The sequence below is a fragment of the Miscanthus floridulus genome, chromosome 1 (genome assembly GCF_019320115.1).
Source record: "Miscanthus floridulus cultivar M001 chromosome 1, ASM1932011v1, whole genome shotgun sequence".
In the NCBI taxonomy this organism is placed as follows: Eukaryota; Viridiplantae; Streptophyta; class Magnoliopsida; order Poales; family Poaceae; genus Miscanthus; species Miscanthus floridulus.
This window is the reverse complement of record NC_089580.1, coordinates 52622473-52645151: the sequence shown is the minus strand read 5'-3', so window position 1 is coordinate 52645151 and position 22679 is coordinate 52622473. Positions and strand designations below refer to the sequence as shown.

General features: G+C 41.8%; 1 protein-coding gene and 1 long non-coding RNA gene across 2 annotated transcripts; one reads left to right on the top strand and one right to left on the bottom strand.

Moving 5' to 3' along the window:
- Nucleotides 1-11241: 11241 nt before the first annotated feature.
- On the bottom strand, nt 11242-18481 carry LOC136456756 (uncharacterized). Its single transcript, XM_066456721.1, has 8 exons — nt 18199-18481; nt 17930-18055; nt 17759-17836; nt 13481-13606; nt 13280-13381; nt 13042-13188; nt 12291-12405; nt 11242-11339 (listed from the first exon to the last, which is right to left on the bottom strand). The coding sequence occupies exons 1-8, from the start codon at nt 18355-18357 to the stop codon at nt 11242-11244; spliced, it is 951 nt and encodes a 316-aa protein (XP_066312818.1). The 5' UTR covers nt 18358-18481.
- On the top strand, nt 14483-17502 carry LOC136483798 (uncharacterized). Its single transcript, XR_010765646.1, has 4 exons — nt 14483-14939; nt 15072-15255; nt 16371-16470; nt 17106-17502. It is a non-coding gene; the product is annotated as an uncharacterized lncRNA (long non-coding RNA).
- Nucleotides 18482-22679: the final 4198 nt, after the last annotated feature.

Below are 22679 nucleotides of genomic sequence, written 5' to 3'. Positions count from 1 at the left end.
GGCTACCTTCTGGAAGGTAGAGCTGGTGGTCACCGCATGGAATGATATCATCAATGGACATGAGGTGGAGACTGTCCACAGTGCCCCTGCCAGGAGAGCCCATGCTTTGGATGGCATGGAGGATGCAGCACAGAATGCCTACATCCACTACCATGGTCGTCGCTTCGAGGCCATGAGGGAGGATCATTTCAGGTTCCTTCCTCGAAATGATCATGAGGGTGTTTGGCAGGTTTTGGCTCCACCAGAGAATGACCCAACTCTGGAGGCAACGGTGCAGCATGTCCACGCTATGCAGGGAGTGGATGATGAGATCAAAGGAGAACTACGTGCATCTCAGAGGGCGCAGAGACGTCTTTAGAAACAAGTGGATGAACTTCGAGCACAGCTGGGACAGCCTTCCATCTACAAGAAGAAGTGCCGTTCCTTCACCATGATTGACACCGCTCCATAGGTGTTAGGTGCCTTGATCTAGATTATCACGTCGTTAGTTCGTATCCTTATTTAGTCTTGTTGGTCTTGTGAACTTGGTTGATTAGATGTTTGATTTCTGAACTTGGTTGAGTTGGTATTTTGCTTGATTGCTGGAAGTTTGTGAGCATGTCCACAACTTCTTTAGATTGGAACTTTAAATTTAGAATGAAATCTTAATGCAGAAGTATCATTTTACCTTATCTCTGATGTGCTGATTTCTGGAGCAGCCTGTGTTCTTTATCTGGTAACTCGAAATATGGGATGATAAAAATTCTGAAATTTGTGTGGTGATGACTAGACCTCTGTATCTCTCAAGTTTCTTTGGAATCACGTCAATAGCTATTCAGGTTTGGGAGATCTAATTGGCACAAGTTGATGTTCCTGCGCTGTCTGGAACTCAAAACAGTTTCGGTTTAACTCTATTTTTGACTATGTGTGAGTTCGAATCTGTAAAAGTGGTCAAAATGAAAGTTGTAGCTGATGTCCTAAGCTTTCTAACGAATCTTGGTGCACCTCTGTTGGACCTCTGAAACTCGAGTTATAACAGTTTTACTGAACTGCTGAATTTGAGTCTTGCCCAGAAAAATTTCAGCATTGTTTCATATCTCTTGTAAGTTCTCTATAATTGGAAAAAAAATCTCTAAACTTTGCACATTTGTTGGACAACAGATGGCCGCAAGAGGAGGAAGAGGCAGAGGCCGTGGTCGTGGGCGTGATGCTCTTATGAATCCACCACCGCCACCTGTGACCATGGAGCAGATCTTGGGTATGCAAGCGCAGCTGATGCAAGCTATGATGCAGCGTTTGGACAATGAACCTGCAAGAGGTCCACCGCCTGTCCAGGTTAGAGATAAGCGTGGAGAGTTTATGAAAGGTCATCCAGCGGTGTTCACACATGCCACAGACCCTATGGAGGCCGATGACTGGTTGCGTGCTGTGGAGAAACAACTGAACATAGCACAATGCAACGACCTGGAGAAAGTGTTGTATGCTTCCGGGCAACTCCAAGGAGCTGCTCAGGATTGGTGGGAATCATTCCAGTTTGGACGTCCCAACAATGCTCCTGATATCACTTGGCAGGAATTTAAGGACAGTTTCCGATCATACCATATTCCTGATGGACTAGTGGAACTAAAGCAGGAAGAATTCAGATCTCTCAAGCAAGGATCAATGACTGTGGCGGAATATCGGGACAAGTTCGCACAACTATCTTGCTACGCTCCTAATGATGTGGCAGATGACAAGGATAAGCAACGCCGTTTCCTCAAGGGACTCTATGATGGACTGCAGCTCCAGCTGATGTCTAATACTTATCCTAACTTCCAGTCTTTGGTGAATCGCGCAATCGTGATTGATGATAAGCGCAAGGAGATGGAAGCTAAGAAGAGAAGGCTCCAAGGGCAAGCTTCTGGAAGCAACACACGCCCACGTGCTTTTCCCCAGCAAGGTTTCCAGCAGAGGAATCAAGGACCAACTCATCAGGGAAACCGTGGTCAGTATCCTCAGCGGAACCAGTTCCAGCAACGCCCTCAGTATCAGCAATAGTTTGGAAGTCAGCGTCCCCCGCAACAGACTAGCAATCCTGCAACATGCCAGGGAGTGCCTAACAATGCTCCTATGAAGAGTGGCGCATCCAACAATCCCAATGCCTGTTACCGATGTGGAGAAGTAGGTCACTATGCTCATCAGTGTCCTAAGAAGCAGAACCAGCAAGTACCTCAGAATCAGGCCAACAATCAGAAGTTCAACGCCCGACCACCTCTCACAGCGAAGGTGAACTATGTGTCATCTGATGCAGCTCAGGAGACGTCTGAGGTCATGTTGGGTACGTTCAGTGTCAACTCTATTTCTGCTACCGTACTTTTTGATTCTGGTGCTTCGCATTCTTTTATCTCCCAAGCTTTTGTTAGAATGCATAGCATACCTTTGTGTGCCATGAAAAACCCAATACTAGTGAATTCCCTGGGAGATAGTATGCCCGCTTCTTATTGGAGCCCCTCAACTAGCATTTCCTTAAGGGGGGTAGACTTCAAGGTGAAGCCTATTGTGTTGAGAACAGCGGGAATTGACCTTATCCTGGGAATGGATTGGATGAAACAACACCGGGCAGTGATACAGTGTCAGGAGAAATCTGTGGTTGTGACATCACTCAATGGGGATAGAATCTGTGTAGAAGTAGTAGTGCAAGCTCAGCCTACAGCCACAGTGAATCAGCTAGATGGTGAAATCAATGAACAAGATCGTGTCGTGGAGGAATTTCCGGATGTCTTCCCCGATGACTTGCCAGGTATGCCACCTGACTGAGACATTGAATTCATTATTGAATTATTACCTGGAACTGCACCAATAGCTAAACGCCCATATAGAATGGGAGTTAATGAATTAGAAGAGCTTAAGAAACAACTAAAAGAGTTGCAAGAAAAAGGTTTCATACGCCCCAGTTCTTCCCCGTGGGGGGCACCTGTGATCTTTGTGGATAAGAAGGATGGTAGTCAACGGATGTGTGTGGATTACCGCTCACTTAATGAGGTTACCATCAAGAATAAATACCCTTTGCCTAGGATAGATGATTTGTTTGATCAGTTGAGAGGAGCTCATGTGTTCTCCAAGATTGATCTCCGATCTAGTTATCATCAGCTTAAGATTCGGAACTTGGATATACCTAAGACAGCATTCACTACACGGTGTGGATTATATGAGTACACCGTTATGTCTTTTGGATTGACCAATGCACCTACATACTTCATGTATTTGATGAATAAGGTGTTCATGGAGTTTCTGGATAAATTTGTGGTAGTATTCATAGATGACATACTAATATTCTCCAAGACTGAAGAAGAACATGCGGAACACTTAAGGATGGTCTTGCAAAAGCTTAGAGAACATAAGTTGTACGCTAAGCGGAGCAAGTGTGAGTTTTGGTTAAAGGAAGTCTCTTTTCTGGGTCATGTTGTCTCCAATGGTGGAATAGCAGTGGATCCAGGCAAAGTGCAAGATGTACTGAATTGGAAACCACCAACTACTGTAAGTGAGATTCGAAGCTTTTTGGGATTGGCTGGTTATTACCGAAGGTTCATTGAAGGTTTTTCCAAGCTAGCCAAGCCTATGACAGCTTTGTTGGAAAAGAATGCTAAGTATGTATGGTCGGATAAATGCCAGGCAAACTTTGAAGAGCTAAAGAAGAGATTGACTACAGCTCCAGTATTAATTTTGCCTGATTTAAACAAGAACTTCTCTATATATTGTGATGCATCCCGTTTGGGTCTTGGATGTGTGCTTATGCAAGAAGGAAGAGTGGTTGCATATGCATCCCGACAACTAAGGAAGCATGAATTGAATTAACCTACTCATGACTTGGAATTGGCAGCTGTGGTTCATGCTTTGAAGATCTGGAGACATTATCTGATTGGACATAAGAGTGATATCTTTACTGATCATAAGAGTTTAAAGTATATCTTCACCCAATCAGATCTGAATTTAAGACAACGTCGTTGGTTGGAATTGATCAAAGATTATGAATTGGAAGTGCATTATCACCCGAGAAAGGCAAACGTAGTAGCTGATGCACTTAGCAGAAAGAGCTATGCCAATGGAATTCAGACAACACCTAAGTCAGCAGAGTTGTGTGCTGAAATGGAGTATCTCAACTTGAGCCTGGTCACTAATGCAATGGAATTGGTAATAGAGCCTACACTGGAACAGGAGATACGCAAAGGTCAATTGGAGGATGAAAAACTTAAAGAGATAGCAGAGAATGTAGTGCTTGGAAAGGCACCCGGATTCAGAATGGATGAGAATGGAACTCTTTGGTTCGGGAAAAGGATATGTGTACCGGAAGCGAAAGCTATCCGTGATGCAATTCTGCAAGAGGCCCATGAGTCTGCTTATTCTATACATCCCGGAAGTACCAAGATGTACTTGGATCTCAAAGAAAAGTATTGGTGGTATGGTTTGAAGAGAGATGTGGCAGAATATGTGGCTTTGTATGACACTTGTCAAAGAGTGAAAGCTGAGCATCAAAGACCTGCAGGGTTACTACAACCAATGAAGATCCCTGAATGGAAATGGGAAGAAGTTGGCATGGATTTTATTGTAGGATTACCTCGCACTCAAAGAGGTTATGATTCAATATGGGTAATAGTGGATCGACTCACTAAGGTCGCTCACTTTTTACCAGTCAAGACTACATATAATGGTGCAAGATTAGCAGAGTTATACATGGAACGAATAGTGTGCTTACATGGTGTTCCCAAGAAAATTGTGTCGGATAGAGGCACCCAATTTACATCGCAATTCTGGCATAAAGTACATAGATCTTTGGGAACCAAGTTGAATTTCAGTTCTGCTTACCACCCGCAAACTGATGGACAGACTGAAAGGATCAACCAGATTTTGGAAGATATGTTGAGAGCCTGTGCACTTCAGTATGGTGATAGTTGGGATAAGAGTCTGCCTTACGCAGAGTTCTCATACAACAACAGTTATCAAAAGAGCCTCAAGATGGCACCTTTCGAGGCGTTGTATGGACGTAAGTGTAGAACACCTTTGTTCTGGAATCAGACTGGAGAAACCCAAGTGTTTGGTCCCGATGTCCTTAGAGACGCGGAAGAACAAGTGAGAATAATTAGAGACAATTTGAGAGTAGCTCAGTCTCGACAGAAGAGTTACGCTGATACTCGCAGAAGAGAGCTGACTTTCGAGATTGATGATTATGTGTACCTGAAAGTGTCACCAATGAAAAGTGTGAGAAGATTTAATATGAAGGGAAAGTTAGCACCAAGGTATATAGGACCTTTTAAGATCCTAGAGAGACGTGGAGAAGTAGCTTATTAGTTGGAATTGCCTGAGAGCTTGTCCGGTGTGCACGACGTGTTTCATGTTTCCCAGTTGAAAAAGTGTCTGAGGGTACCAGAAGAACAAATTCCTTTGGAAGAACTTGTTGTCAAGGAAGATCTTACTTATGAAGAGTATCCGATAAAGATCTTGGAAACTGCCGAAAGAGTTACGAGAAGCCGAACAGTAAAGATGTGCAAGGTGCAGTGGAATCGTTACACAGAGGATGAGGCTACTTGGGAAAGAGAAGAGGATCTGAGAAAGACTTATCCCCAATTGTTTGAGTAAGCAATCACCCGAATCTCGAGGACGAGATTCATCTTAAGGGGGGTAGAATTGTAACACCCTAAAATTTGAATTTTTTTAATAGTAAATTTGATTTGAATATGCAATTATATGTGCATTTCAAATTTAGGAAATAATATTTCTTTTATGAAATTAAAAGAAAATACAAGAATAGAAACATGTGATGCATTTATGCTATTGTGTATTTATTTCTGTGACGGGTGTTTTATTCAAATGCTAAAAGATTCTAAAAACCTTTTGAAAATGAGTTTGAAAAGTTATTTATAAAAAGGAAAAGGAAATTTCCTTCCATTCCTCCCCTTCCTCTCATTCGGCCCATGGCCATTTTTTTTCCCCCGCGGCCCAGCACCGCAGCCAGCGCCCCAGCCCACCCTTTCTCCGCGCCGGCCCAGCCGCGCCAGCCCAGCCACGCGCACCCGCGCCGGCCCAGCCGCGCCAGCCCAGCCGCGCGCACCGTGCTGGCCCAGCCTCGCCGCACCAGGCAACTGCCGTGCCCAGCAGCTGATGCCCGGGCCCCACCTGTCGGCGCCGTCCCCTACCCCGCGCAGCTCGGCAACCGCCCGCTCCTGGCGCTGCAGCAACCGCCGCCACGACGTGCGTCGTGGGCGCGTCCTCCCGTTGCCCTCGGCCTCGTTAAAAGGCAGCCGAGCCCCCCCTCGCGCGCCCCCTGCTGCCCCCGCTCCGTTTTCGCCTCGTCCCGGCCGCAACTGCCGCACGGAGGAGCCCCGCCGACCTCCGACCTCACCGTCCGCGTCGCCGTCGTCTCCGAGCCGTCTCCACCTCCGATTCTTGCCTGTGGTGAGCTCGCCGTGGCCCCCTCTCTCTCCCTATGCGTTTCATTTTGCGTTTCGTGGTTTGTATCGCCCAATCCGCGAGCGCCGTGAGCTCCATGCCGCCGGCCATGGCGCCCGCGCCCTGGCTTTCCCCTCCGGCCGTCTTCTCGGCATGGCCACGAACCCCCTTACCCCCCGATCTCACGGGTGTCCTCGATGATCTTTTTGGTGGACCGTAGGCCCCTTACCGAGCTCGCCGGCGTGATCTTTGCCGCCGGCCATGGCAAGCCTCGCCGGCGTCACTGTTCCGGCCGGCCGAAACCCCCCAGGCTAATCCGAACCGCCCATCGCGAGATCTACGGCCGGAAATAGAAGATACCCCTTCGGGGGTAAATTTGCTAAAGAGTCCCTGGATCTTTCTAAGTCCTAACCCGCCGTCCTTAGCGTATTTCCCCGAATGCGCAATCCTGTTTAGAAAGCGTAAACCTCACTGTTTAAGTCAAAAGTACGCTTTCAGTATTTACAGAAATGCCATTCGAACTGTTTCGCTTATAGAATTGTCGTTTTAACTCCGAATTGATCCATTCAAATCGCGTTAGCTTCGTAATTTCATAAGCTACATGTTGGAGCTACTGTTAGTCAAGTTTGGAACTTTTTAATTTCATGATTAGAATTAATTAAATATAGGGCTATTGGAAAACCCGTTTTAATCATAACTTTCGCATTTTAGCTCCGTTTTTCGTGAACTTCGCGTTGACATGATCGTAGCGAAACGTAGATTAGTTTTACAAACATTTTATTTTGATTTCAATACTGTTGGTGTACTGTTCTAATGATAGGAGTGTTTGCTTTGCATGAATGCTTTTGGAATGTTGTATGTTGCCGTGTTGGTCGCGTTTAGACGGTGAGGAAAACGTTGGAGACCAAGAACTCTTCGACGACCAGCAGGACCAGCACGAGTTTGTGAACCAAGGCAAGTATAACATGGGCCTTCCTTGATGTCCTATTTCACTTTAATCAATTACTCATTTGCATGTGTCTAATTTTGATAACCGTAAGGACATCCTAGTGATTGTTATCCTGTTCCTTGTCTCCTATGGGTTAAATGCATATGGGTAGATTGCTAGTGCTCTAACTGAACTTGATATACATATAGATGAATGATACTATGGAACAAAGTGAGTAACATGAATTATAACAACTGTTCCATAGGGCGAGAGTGCAAATGACCTTTGTTCATGTTGCTTCCGGCCCTCCATAAGGACTTATCTATCGGCAAAAGCTGGGACTGACAGTGTAACCGGGAGAGTCATATGGCTCTGACTTTAGCTCAGTAATAGGACCTTTCCTAGCTGGTTAGAGGTTACCTTTTTTTGGCGCAAATGGGGCTTGCCACTTTGGGTATAGGGCTGCCTCTGTTCCTATGAGTATAGCCGCGATGGATTTGTGCCATAGGAAAGGGGGGTCCCTACATCTGCCTGCTAAGGAAACCTAGCGGCCCTAACTTGTTAGGGAAACCTATGAAATGGCTTCATAGTGTACCCTGCCCGCTCACCTTGGTAGTGACAGGGGAGTAATTAACCCGGGCGTATGGGGATCACGACTCGCGGTGAATGTGCACCACCTCTGCAGAGGGTAACAAATTGTTATAACAGCCGTGCTCACGGTTACGAGCGGCCCGGAAAACTCACAGAATAACTGGTTAATTGTTGATGATCATTTAAAGTTGTTCAATGATGATATATGGTACACCTGACCCCGATATTTGTTCTTATGGGAATTAAATGGGAGTTTAAGCATAACTTGATAATACTTGAGAATAAAAGTTTGACCTATTAAAAATGCTAACTGCAGTAAACCAGAGTCTATCCTTTTTAAGCTTCATAACCCCATGTTAGCTTGCTAAGTACGGAATGTACTTACACTTGTTTATTTTCTTTACTTGGATAAAAATCCCGGATGGGTAACAGATGACAACGGGTATGAGGATTTCCCGGAGGATTATTAGGCTTGTGGTCAACCAGTTAACCTTCCCTGTGATGACGGCCACGAGAGTTCATTCTATTTTTATTATTCCGCTGTGATGTATGAGACTAAGTTCTATTATAACTCTGATGTATGAGACACTGTGATGATACTATTGTAATTTGTCAGCTTGTGTGTGTGATTGATTCCTGGGCACACACGAGTTTAGTGTATTCAATTTTATCCTTAAAATTGGGTGTGACACTCTTCTTCTTCTTCTTCTTCTTCTTCTTCTTCTTCTTCTTCTTCTTCTTCTTCTTCTTCTTCTTCTTCTCAATGTGTATGATGATTTTCAATGAGGAGGCCTCCCCCTTGCTTTTATAGCTCACTTAGGATGGTTTGGGGGAATATTCCCAATGGATACCATGCAACTGTCCTAGGGGCATTCAATTCACCGCCTCCTGAAGGGTGGGCCCGAGGGGCAGCAAGGGGGGGGGGTGCGGCCGCACCCTGGGTGGCGCCTCCCTACACCGCCTTCACTGGGGTAGTTGCTGAATGGGCCTTGGCCTCATCTTCGCTGGTTTGGGCTTTAGATTCCTTAGGTACATGGCCCATCGCTTGTTTTGTTTGATTGCACTTTCTTGATTGCGCATTTTGATGTGTTTTCATGTGTTTGTCCTGCAAAACTTATAAACACCAAAACTTGTGGAACTTGTGAGTGGTAATCCCTAATTCTAAGTTTGGTATTCATATTTGTACATTTTATTGAAATGTTGGTGGTAAGAAATATGAGTTAAGCACCGCCAACGCGGCCGCTGCCGCCACTTTGTTCTAATCGACGCTGCCACCCTTGTTGCTTTGCCATCTCCTGCCGAAGTATTCGGCTTACTAGTAACCACACCAGCATTTGCAAAACCTGCTGCTTCTTGCATCTCTGCCAGCGATGTTCATCTAACCATGGCACTGCACCGCTGATTGTCCTAGGGTGTTGATTAATCTATCCTGTGCTGAAGTTTCCCTGAAGCACCAGGTGTTGTGGCTGGTCTTCGATTAGTAATAGGTAAACGACATGGTGCCAGCTAAAGAAAATAGGAGAGGGCAGGGCAACTGAGAGGAAAGCAAATGAAAGAAAAATTTTAGGAATGCAGGATCCATTCAATCCTTTACAAATTGTTACCTCTGCTCTGAGTTCGATCCTTTGTGGAGCAATCGGATAAAGAAATTCTGTGCAGAGAAGAGTACGCCAATGATACATTAAGTTCAGAGTACGCTTAAATTAGACTGACTAGTTCATGAATTTCTAGGAATAATTGGTGTGGAGTTTCAATGGTCCACTGAAAGAAAAGTTATAGCCTGTGTTTTTATTTTTCCAATAGCTTCTGTTTCACTTGAATCGGATTAACGGATATGGAGTTATGCCCGAATTAGTGCAGCTATCTGACTTGATATATTCTCGTAAAGAAATATGTTTTTGTCTATTTTCGACAAGATTAGAGCCAGAATTGGTCCTGACTTTCTAATCAATAGTTCTAAGATTTTTTTTCTAGATATTTAAGATGTATTTGTTTGCTTTAATTGGTTAAGCGGATCAATAGTTATCATCAAAACAGCGGGGAACTAGGAACCCTAAGTGATTTTTCTTGAGAATATGAGAATTGATAGTAGAGTTTGAGTGAGAGTTTTATTTGAGTGAGTTTCATAAAATAGGTTCATCATGGTTGTTACTGAAATAGTTAGATCACACATGCACATATATGATATCACAAATATTTTTCAACTATTTTTCTGGATTAAATTAAATCTAAAAATGCCTAAGTTTCTAACAGTACATGTGGTGCTCGTCATCCGTGGAAACAGGAAACGGGGCCAACACCCTGGTTAGAGTTAGGCAATGATGGCAGGGCGATGCCCCATCCTGACCCAATCGAATGCGAGAGCCAGAGGGCGGCTAGAGACACCATGAGCGATGAAGGCGTAGCCACCATCTCCTCCAGTGCCACCGACGATGTCCAGCGAGATTTGTCATGCAGTGCATCCACGGCGAAGGGTCTGGGACATGTGCAATGTGCACAGGGGCAACCTCTAGCCAGTGGAGGAGGCATGACCAGGTCGGGCGCCACAAGCTAGCAGACATGGCGGGTGGGGTCGGATGCTACAAGCCGGTAGACAAGGCGAGCCCAAGGTAGACCATTGCTGGCTAGCTGAAGCGCGCTCAAAGTCGACCGTTGCAGACCAGTGGAGGAGGGTGGACGATTTTACGAGGGGTCAAGATGAAGAGCCATGCAGATGCACGATTTTGGGAAGGATCGGATGTGTTAGCATTGTGATGTATGGTGCGGAGGAGATAAAAAATAACTGGTGCTATGGTGGAGGAAGAACAAATGCTCAATTGGCTGGAGGTCTTGTGTCAGTGGTGTGTCTGGTGCTAGCTACTGGGTAGACGTTGACACTTGAGGCTTTTTAGTTGTAGATAGATAGATATTGTTAAATCTCAGTAAGCAACCATAGTTCCACCACTAACGTGCAACTAACGCATCAACACATGCAGAAGCCAGATAATCATATTCCTTATGAAATATGTTGAACACAGAGTTATGGATGGGAATATATTCAAAAAAAAATTCATTAGCACTCAGTGCACTTGAAGCATTAACGATAACAAAATCTATAGTCTCCCCATGAGCTAATACAAGTTTTGGTTTTGCAATGAATTATTATTTTGGTAATGATACACTAAAAATAACAACAAACCACAACATCATAAGTGTTGGTGAAATTTTATTGGTATATAGTATGGAAGAAGTTTCTTTAGTCTGCATCCTGATTGTCCATCCCCTCCTTAATCCTGAATTGAGGTGGCCTTCCTGATGGACAACGGACAGTGTTCGTTGAGCTAGTTGCTTTTTTTTCCGGCAGCCTTCTGGCTTCTAATGTTTTCTTCTTCTGACTCATTTGGTGAATCTGATCCACTTGAGGTATCACTATCTTTTGCTAGCATAAAAAAACCATAATTATGTATCAGAGCATAGAAGGGAAAACACAACATATTCAACAGTGATAAAATAATCATATTTATTTAAATGGAACCAATACATGTGTACTAACTATTACCATTCAAATCACACGTATAATTTGTTATTGAACATGCATGCTGCCTAGTTCCATATGTAAACAATCTTTCTATCGAGGCATGTGTTTCAATCAAGAAAGTTGGATGCATCTAATCAACCACACAAGTTTGTATCTTGAGATTGTAGTTCATCACTAAAAGAGGTATCCCGTCTGTCCTAGTTTGAGTTGGATTCAAATGAAATTCCACATGAGAAGATTTAACAGGAGGTGAAAAATGAACTTAGTGTTGCACAGCAATAGACCAACTTATTATATCTATATTAACTAGTATTATGTGCTATGCATGCTAAGGATCATGGGCATTTGGTCTGGTTAATCATCTAACTACCAATACTCTTGAAACTTTTATTTGTAAAGTTAACTCTTTGCTTACTTACCTGGTGCTTATAAATTGAGTAAAAGTCAGAATACAAACCAAATAATTAAAGGCCAAAGTATAATGCTGCCTATTTTATCTCAAACTAAGCACATCAGATTTAAAGCTTCCATGTAAGACATGATATTTCAGTATCTATTGTTGCATAGAAATTTTGCAAACAAACCCTGAGAGTTTTCATAAAATTTTGTGATAGCAGGTATACCATCATTCCCAGTGCACAAAAAGAAATGAGAAGACCGTTAGAAGCAACAATGCAAAATTTAAGTAGCAAAAAACAAAATATAAACTCTTGATAACCAACCCTATACTATCTTTGATGTCATGTAAGTATTTGCAATTTTTTGGAACATAAATAAAGTAATTAAAACTCAAGCAGGTGTGCACACAACAGTACAGAATTTATGATAATAACAACAAATGCAGGAACTTACAGTCATCTATATTTTGATCCTGTTCGATTTTCGATGCTCGCCTAGACCGAGATGATCTTGTGGGCTCCTGATAAGGCTTCTCATTTACTATTAATCTATTACGTAAACTTTCATGCTGCCATATAAAATAAAATTAGTCAATTATATACTAGAATTACCTCTGTAGTTTTCCATTGCTACTCTTTATAGTCAATAGATTTGATTTTGTGCACTATGATATATATGCTCTTCAATATATACTGTTGACTGCTAGAAATTTTTATTACAATATACCTAAAGTGCTTGAAGCATACAATATATGTTTTTGAAAACTAAATAGTTTAAAGTTATATTATTCTAATATTGGAAAGTTTGGAAGCAAACTTGTCGAGAATGTAAACTTTGTGGGTGGAGGGAGTATAAGAAATCTTGTCCCCAAATGCCAAAAAACTAAGACCATAAATAAAATTACCACTACAAAAAAGTAAGTGAAACTTGATTTCCATAACATTGTTGACCCATAAATAATGATTTCCTAGTTACTTATTGCTGATGGTAATGGTAAAACAGACTAGGTAACGAGTGACAGTTAGAAATGCAAATAACAAACCATTTGGAAGTTAGGAACGACAATTGTGGATGAATCAAGTGGCATGGGAACAAAATTCACTGCCTTTGTTTCTAGATGATAATGTCCAAAATGCAAGCAACTAGGAAAAAGTATGTCATGCAGATTTTCACTAGATAAACAAAAAACCAAGAGAACAATTACCATATCTGCAGATATTTCAAAAGAGTACAGATCATGAACTCTTGTCCTTTGAATAAATGCACGCCTGGATACCTTTCCAGTTTCTAGGAAGGATAATGCAGATTTCAGTGTGCGGAATGTGTAGGAACTAGCAGGATCCGTGTAATACTGCATGATAAGACAAAATAATGATTCCTAAATCAAGCAATGTTCATTTAATCAATGGTAAAAATCATGACTCATGAGCCATATTATTTACCGGATCTCTCCTGGTCAATCCTTCCTTTGTTTTTCTATATACTATTTCTTTTACCCAACCTTCAGGCAATCCACTTGGCCGAAAGTCCACTTTTGCAAGTATCTACAAATATTTTAAAAGAATAAATAGAAAAAACATCAAACACTCAAAAGATGTAATGTGTTATTTGAGTTGAACAAGTTATATTAGCAAGAGCCACACGTTGTCTTCAGAACTTGTGTCACATTGTCCATTGGTGTCGCACCCAGAGACCTTTGCCTCATTGACATAGAGTAGTACATCTTGCTTTGATAGCAATCGCACACCAGTGATTGAGTGGACATAAAACTACAATGAAACCATCAGGACTATCAATAGTAGCCATCAATGTATACTAAAATCATTAGTAACACAAAATTGTTTGCACTTGATGCTCCATTTCAAAATTAAATCAATTACTTCTAAGACCTGAAGATAACATATATATAACTTTATTTATAATAAGTTTCTTGGATCAAAGCATGATTGTAACCCTAAAATTAGCTACTTTCTAAAAAGAGTAAAATAATTTCTGTTAATTGTTTTGTGCTCATAAAAACATAGGTAAAAGAATTTTTTTTTAAATTAAAATCCAATGTAAGGGTAACAACATGTTTGCGCATACATACCGTTGCATTGATACTTTTGTGATGAGTGGTTTGGAAAATAAATTCAAATCTCAATCTTTAAAATATTGCTTTTAAGTAGTGGTTTAAAAAGAATTTGAAAATTTGCAAAAACAAAAGTTAGATAAGATGCCTTGTTTTTAAAATCTAAAGGCTTGGAAAAGGTTTTAAGACACGTTAGAACGATGCCTCTCTTTCCGGGAATCTCTCCGACCTTTTTCAGGATTAAATTCATGTTTCTTGGAGCTTTGTCTTTTTCATCGATCAATGCAAAAGTCTTTTTCGGGAGCTAAACCACTTTGGTTGTGTTCCTTATTCTTCCATCTATCCCCAGGAATTTTTCTAGTATTTTTCAGAGCTCAGAGATATTTTTCGGAGCCTAAATAGTAATTCCCGATTTTCTATAATTATTTTAATTCCGAAAATCAATATTTACTAAAATATCTCGGATTTCCAAAATATCCAAACCCGACGTATATATATATGCCGGCGTAGCCCTCGACGCGAGGATTCCAGAAGTACAGCCCGTTTTTCGAGCCGCCACTCGTAGCCCCGCAGATCGGACGCCGAAGTTCTCCACAGCTAGGTTTTCGGCGAACCTTCGGCGAGCTTTTCCGGCCACCTCGGACGTCTCCGGCGAAAACCGTCACCACCACGAGGTAGATCTCGTCATTCTCTACGCCGTAATGTCCTTCTTTGCATCCATCCATCATCTATTGATCGTATTCTCTTCGTATCTTTGTTTCCCGGCGAGGTATTCCGACGAACTCCATTGACGCCCACAAAGCTCCTTCGTTCTGGCCGTCCTAGCCCTTGGCCGCGTCACCCCATTCCGAAGCCCTGCGCCTGGAGCCGCGCCTGACCCCGCGGTCGCCTCGGGGCCGTGCCGCGATGCCCGGTCCTGCATATGATGCAAGGAAGAGACAGATGTTGCTTCTGTACGTGCGTCCGTCGCTGCCGTACGTGAATCAACCTCTTGTTGACGACGTGGAACAGCAAACGTGCAGCTGCTACTGGTATGATCCATGGTTTGGCATGCATGTGCTCAAGTCCAGATTATCCTTTACCATGCAAGATCGCCGACCCGTCCGTTTTGTTGTCACTGCATAAGCACACGCCTGAGCCACCTGCCGTGCTTTGTGGTGCAGCATCGACGATCGTGATCTCACCGATCTCGACGACAACCGCTGCCGCCAAAGACCTCACATGCTGCTTCATCGTCGCGCCTAGACGATCGTTGCCGAGTCCCTCCCTTCCCTGCCTGCACGAACACAGCAGCAGCAGGCAACCTCTTTGCCATGGCCACGTACGTCCAGATGGGGGAGGCCAGAGGTACAAGATGATGTATTTACAGTTTTGCCACCGATCGTTAATCCTTTACCGTTTCATCGTCTTAACTCCGTTTTGAGCGATGCTAGTTGCGTTAGTTTCGTAATTTTGTGCTCTACGCAGTATAGTAAAGTTTATCATATCAGTTAATTATGAATTTATTAACCTAATACTAATTACATTAATAATTAGTTAATGGGTTCCAATTAAAAACAATCAGTTTAATTTCGTTCTTGTTCTTTTATGACCGTGCTAATCATGAGGTACACATTAGTAGGAAAATTTATCATGCTTCACATCTTTGAATTTTATAAATATTAATTTGATTAATCAGTAACTTCAGTATAGTCTTAGATTATAAATAGTTGAATGTTGCATATGTGTTAAGTATGAACAGATGCCCTCATATGATTTATGTTTTTAATTTATAGATGTTTCAATGACTAAAAGTATATATATAATCTTTTATAATTATAAAATATGACGTATGCCAACATTAATGCCTTTTTAATTATGACTTGCTTAGATCAATTATGAGACATAATATAATTGTTCTATTAGTTGCTCTCACATGTTCTATATTTCTAAAGTAAAGTTTAAATACTTTATATAATATGAGGTATGTTGATTAATAAAATATGATTAATTAGTGACATAAACATGTATGTCTTTAAATTGTAATTTGTCAAGTTTAAATGTGACATATATACTTTGAATATATATACTCTCATTTGTTATTATATTTCAATTTAATTTGCATAAATGATATCAAAATATTTATAATTAAGATATGATTAATTTATCTTAGTTTTCTAAATCTAATAACTCAAGTATAAAATGACTTAATTCAATTTTAGATATTCCCCTGAGATGTCTTATACATGTTTTATGATCATTAAAATAGATAAAGCATATAGTTTTCTTTCCAACGTAAATCCTTCGATAGATGTTTCTGTTTTACCGTAGCTCCGATTAGTGTGCCTTTCGCGTGTGTGTGATCGTAGCAATGTGTAGATTAGATTTTGAATCTTTTCATTGATTGGTGTATTGTTCTAATCTAGTATGTTGCTATGCATGCTTGTTCGGGTGCTTGTGTGGTGCTTTTCGGTCTTGTCCAGTCGGTGAATTTTGCGTTGGTGATCTATAAGAAGTTGGAGATCAAAAAGGAGAAGAAGAAAACGTTGAAGATTAAAGCTTACCAAAGGATCAGTGTTTAAGGCAAGTATATCTTGGGTTTTCTTTCTGTGACCATGATCTTGAAACTTGTTTAATGAAATGTGATATAAACATAAATGATGAATGTTATCCTTTGGCAAAAGCTGGGACTTACAGTACAACTGTGAGGGCTATATGGCTCTGGCTTTAGCTCAGTATGAGGTCTTTTTCTAGCCGGCTTAGAGGATACTGCGAGTTGGGTATAGGACAGCCTCTGTCCTGTTGAGCCTAGCTATGGAAGCGGCCTTTTATTTTTTTTTTGGAAGAGGGGTTCCTATATCCGATGACCCTGCGGCCCTTCCCGGTTAGACGGAACCTTTGAAAGGCTTCATAGTGAACCCTGCCGACCTTCCTTGGTAGTGGGTTAAGAGGCTGATCACCTCGGGCGAAAGGGCAAATCATGACTCACAGTGAAAGTGTACACCTCTGCGCAGAGTTTAATAAACTGGTATACTAGCCGTGCCCACGGATACGGGCGGCCCGGAAAACTGAGGGAATTGTTGTATGTTCATTTAAATTGTTTATGTGCAATTCATTATTCAATTACACTTGATCATGTGGTTATGGATTACACTACCTTGTTGCTATATTTGCGGAGTTCGACATGGACTCACTCTTGCTATTCCCCCACACCTCAGGAGAAGTTTTAGGCTTGTGATCAACCAGTCAGTTGGATCCAGTGGAGTGGAGTTTACACCCGGAGATCGGAGTTGTCCATTCGTTGATTGCTTTTTAAGGTTATCTCTTTTACTAAGTACGTTATATAATAAGCATTATTATTTGATATCACCTCCCTTTTGTAGCTATATGTGAGAATTGATTCTAAAGACTCACATATGGTGTGCATCAGGTTTTGTCCTTAAAATTAGGTGTTACAATAATAATGGATAGGATATACGTAATAAATAAGTTTCCTAAATAAAAATAACAGTTAAGTTTAAGAATATAAAAAAATGCAATGATTTCATACAGTGATATTCCTTACATACCTCCACTCTAGTTTGCTCCTCACTGGGGTGCAATTATGTACTTAGAATCTGGCTATTCCATATCATCCTCTTCTATAATTCAAATATGTTCAATGTATTTGTTTATTAATTGGAAAATTCTGTATTTACTGAGTTTCTTGTTTGAATGTAACAATTTGCATACAAATAGATGAATGTTACAATAAGAGATAACTTGTTTAATTGCAATTTTAGTTACTATGTGAGCCTTAAAGTAATGTAAAACCAACAATATATATATAATATAGCAATAGTACCAACTAACTAAACTCGTGGATATATACCTTGTACATCTTGTTTGTCTTCTCCCCACCAGCTCTTACCTCCATCACCCACCCCTTTGGAAGCCATTCATGTTGTCTCTGAATATGCAAGCATAACGAACAAACAAAAAAATTGTAATAACACGGCCAAAATAAAAAGTTGGACATACATAAAAAATTGTAGTCATGCACCTGAAGCGTGTTTTCTGCACCACGTTCCTTCGATTCTAACATACGCTCATCTGTCCCAGAAAAAAGGTACTCCAATACCTCTGACTTCATGGTGAATGTGTAATTTGATATGGGAGAAGTATAGTACTGCTTGCAAAATAGTTCAAAGGTTCAAAGGAAATTCATAAATCTGAATAATAGGAAAGTGTGGTTTACAGGTGATATTCCATACGGCAAAATTACTTGTTGAATCATATACAAACACTATTCCTATTGTTTGAGAAACATACTCGAATAATGGTGCCATCTTCAGCGCGGAAGACCTCCATGATCCATCCATCGGGGAGCCAATCCGGTGGCTCGGCTAATGTCTCAATATCCTCCTCATCCAGAGTAGTTGGTTCGTTTTCCTCCTCATCCGATATCATAGTAATAGGTTTGTCACCCATTTTTTGATGGTTTGGCTACAATCTACTTATGCTTACCTTGTAGCTTTGGATCTATCAAAGCAAAGGATTGCTTCAACGATGGGTATTTATACTAATCTTCCTATCCATCTGGTGCTAGCTGGCATCCACCATAGGCTGGAAATTGTCTGGTTGTTTGGTAAGGAACAACTCAAAGATTCAATTTCAAGATCTAATAGATAGTGTAACACCTATCTCGTTTAGTGTTGTAGATACTTTAGATTTGAAATGCATATTACATTATTAATACACAGAGTGTAAAATAGGAAGGTGGGTGAGCCAACGTCATGTGTAACACCTACCTCATTTAGTGTAGTTGATACTGCAGATTTGAAATGCAGATTGCATTATTGATACACAGAATAAAATCGGAAGGAGGGTGAGCCAACATCGTGTTGTGGATCTTTATTGTAGGCAACCGGCAGAACAACTCATAGTGTGCAATGCCTAGCTCATTTAGTGTTGTAGATATTGCAGATTTGAAATACAGATTGCATTATTAATACACAGAATGTAAAAAAGGAAGGAGGGTGAGCCAACATCGTGTTGTGGATCTTTAAGGTAGGTAACTGGAAGAACAACTCATAATGATGCTAGCTGGCATTCTATGTACATAGCTGCACTGCAAAGAATACTATGTTTGAGTACAGAATGAATCTGGACTTGATGTGGTTGGTGTCCAGCGAACCTGACCACGATTGAAACATAGTTTCAGCCCCTTTTTGCCTCTTAATTAATATTGGTATGAAGACGTGATGCTCACTGGTGAGCCAAACCCAAAACTATCACATAAAAATTATAGCTGGGCCTGGGCATGATGAGATTTGTCATCTAGATTACTTGACCCCCTTTTTTCATGATGTCTCATGAACTTGATACTGAACTGTACTCAGTGCAATCTGATTGCGTGTTGTAAGTTGTAACATAGAAACTGACCATATGTTATGGTAGAACAAATATATAGATTTTTATATTAAACTAGTGGAAATGCACATGCGGCACACACGTGTCTATAAAAAATCCTATATACAATACAAGAATAACAATGCTAGACATACCTGGACCTTGTAATAGGCATACAAACTAATAAAAATTATCAAGCCATAAATTTATCAACAGTCTAATATATCAAAGCCTTGTATAATGAATGGTCAAAATTCACATAAAAATTGCAAGTTGCATTACCTTTGATTATAATCATGGACAAATTATCATTACTTTAAGTGGCTGCCATGTCTTGTATAAAATCAAAGACTAAAAAAATATGCAAACCACATGCTAGAAACATATAGATTACCGATAATGTTTTTTGCATAAGCCAAATCATTATCTTCTCCTGGTAACCTGATGAATGACAACTCGCATCTGAAGCACCACCTGGTTGCAGAGGTTCACTGAAATCACCTCTAAATAATTAATATGTGCAGTGGCCATGCGTGACAGGCTTGAATCATGGACATCTCGCATACATGTTGTCTTACATTGGCTATGGAAAATGAGGACGAGCCATAGTGCTCTGATTGCCTTAGTGATGGGGAATGTGACTAAAAAACACTGGTCAAAATGCCATAAAGAAGAAGTGAGAATTTTCGAGCATGAACCCACCTTCACGTTGATTGAGTTGCTCTAGAGGGGGCGTGAGTGCAGCCTATTGACAAGTTGATTGAGTTGCTCTAGCTGCCGCTTCCTCTCCCTCTCCTGCGCCTACACCACCACCACCAACAGTTTGAGTACAAGAGGCAAATAGAGAAATTCCAAACAATTAGCACAATGGTCTCATCAATGCATGTAGTTTCGGAGGTGTCAGCATTAATTGTAGCATTATGTAGCAGCTTCATGAAGACTGATTTGTTTCGGAGGTGACCACGATTCACAAAACATGCAGACTGATTTGTTTAGCTGTGTCAGGCACATGATCATCTTCTCATAGTAGCGCCAAAGAATTGTGCTTGCCAATTTTCACCCAGTTCGGTACATGAGTATGGGCTCAAACGAATCAAGTAAGCTGCTGACATTATGCAGTATAGCTAGAGCGATTGACATGGACACTGAACCTCGCTCCAATTTTCCTGCTGTGTATAAGAGATTCAACAAGTACTATACCTTGTTAAATCTTGAGAGTATTTGGCCCAAAGAAAGGCTCCCAAATAAATTATATAACTTGGTGAACATGGGCATATATATCACGTGACCCAAACAATTTGAACAACGACGTTCTAAAGGACATTAGTTGTGGTGCGACTTCCCTAAAGAAAGCAAGATTCCGTAAAAACAGCTGCTGTAAAGGCTTAGTCCATTCGAGGTATGGGAAGGCACCCAAACAATTCATTCAGATAGCCGTTTCAGCTATGTGGCAAAGCACATACAAGCGTGATTAGGACAATTAATCCCTTGTTTGAATATGAGGAAGCTTCAGAACTCTGAAGTTTCCATGTACAGGGCATCACCGCATCACAATGCCCTAAGATACTTGCTTGTGAGTTTTTGAGCCACGTAGCTTACCTGGATGATCTTTGTAATACCCTGAATTTAAAAAAAATAATGGGTTGATCGTGCAGACTGAAAAGAGGAGAAAATTTTGACTTCTTGAACTGTAAGTCCTATGGACAATCGGAGACCGTATTTTTGTAGATCTCGTCGAAACAAATCCATTTGACTAGTAACATGTTCTGATTGGAGGTCGGATAAATTTAGTAGGAGCCGCTAAATTTAAACCCTTGCATATGACTTAGTTTTCCTAATTGGTTAAGAAAAAGAAAAGGCAGGGTTTTTTTTCACACCGTAAACTCTTCTCACGCCACCACCCGTTCTACTCATTCTTTTTGGTAATAACTTTAATACGCATGGCCATATTTTTATCCAGCCGCGCGCACACAATCACTCACGCCCGACGCCACACTCATCTCCCTCCCCACGCGCCGCGGCTCCTCCCTCCCTCCCCTCCAACGGCGGCGATGGGGTCTAGCGGCGGACGGCGGCGCCGATGAGGTAGGCGACTTCCTCCTCCTCCTCCTCCTCCTAGATCTGCGAGTTAGGGGTCCGGCAAGCTCCCCCTCTCATCTTCCCCAACTCCGGTAGCCTTAGAAGGGAAGTGGTCTGGGGGAGGAAGGCCGGCCAAGTGGTGGGGAGGCCGGCAGGAGGTTTAGGGGCCCTAGCAGTGGTGGAGGTGGTCGGACTAGGTCGGGGCAGGGGCACCATGGCTATGGTGGCAGCGGGGGCTGGGCCAGGGGCGCGGAGCTCCAGCAAAACCCTAGCTCGCTTGTGGCGGGGCGATGGGACCGCAAGAGGAAGAAGATGAACAGTACCATGCGAAGGAAGAAGATAGAAGAGAGAGGGCGCGTGCAGAGCGGCTGGCTGTGCGACTGGCCTAACACATGGCCGGCCGGGCGATAGCCGTGTCCTTCTTTTTTCCCTTCTTGACTTTGTTCATGCTCCTACCACCACTTTTCTCTAATCGACGCTGCCAAAGATCTCTGCCTCCCAGACCCTTGTTGCTTTGCTATCTCCTGTGGAAGTATTCGGCTTACTAGTAACCTGTCGAAGTATTCGGCTTACTAGTAACCTCGCGTGCATTTGCAGTCCCTGATGCTTCTTGCATCTCTGCCAGTGAAACCGTGGCGGTGCATTGCTGATTTTCCTAGGATGTTGATTAACCTGTCCTGTGCTGAAGTTTCCCTGAAGCACCAGGTGCTGCTGCTGGTCCTAGGATAGTAATAGGTAAAGGCCATGGTGCCGGCTAAAGAAAATAGGAGAGGGCAGGGCAACTAAGGGAAAAGCAAGTGAAAGAAAATTTTTAGGAATCCAGGATCCATTCAATCCTTTGCAAATTGTTACCTCTGCTCTGAGTTCGATCCTTTAAGGAGCAATCAGATAAAGAAATTCTGTGCAGAGAAGAGTATGCCAATGGTACATTAAGTTCAGAGTATGCGTAAATTAGACTGACTAGTTCATGAATTTCTAGGAATAATTGGTGTGGAGTTTCAATGGTGCACTGAAAGAAAAGTTGTAGCCTGTGTTTTTATCTTTCCAGTAGCTTCTGTTTCACTCAAATTGGATTAACGGATTTGGAGTTACACCCGAATTAGTGCAGCTGTCTGACTTGATATATTCTCATAAAGAAATATCTTTTTATCTATTTTCGACAAGATTAGAGCCAGAATTGGTCCTGACTTTCTAAACAATAGTTCTAAGAAAATTTTTCTAGATATTTAAGATGTATTTGTTTGCTTTAATTGGTTAAGCGGATCAAGAGTTACCATCAAAACAGCGGGGAACTAGGAATCCTAAGTGATTTTTCTCGAGAA

What these genes read in the sequence shown, in the direction of transcription:
- LOC136456756 (XM_066456721.1), bottom strand. Translation starts at nt 18,357, where the DNA reads ATGGGTGACAAACCTATTACTATGATATCGGATGAGGAGGAAAACGAA. An exon ending in AAGATGGCACCATTATTCGA is followed by an intron (nt 18,056 to 18,198) that starts GTATGTTTCTCA and finishes TTTTGCAAGCAG; the next exon opens with TACTATACTTCTCCCATATC. An exon ending in TTGAAATATCTGCAGATATG is followed by an intron (nt 12,406 to 13,041) that starts GTAATTGTTCTC and finishes TTTATATGGCAG; the next exon opens with CATGAAAGTTTACGTAATAG.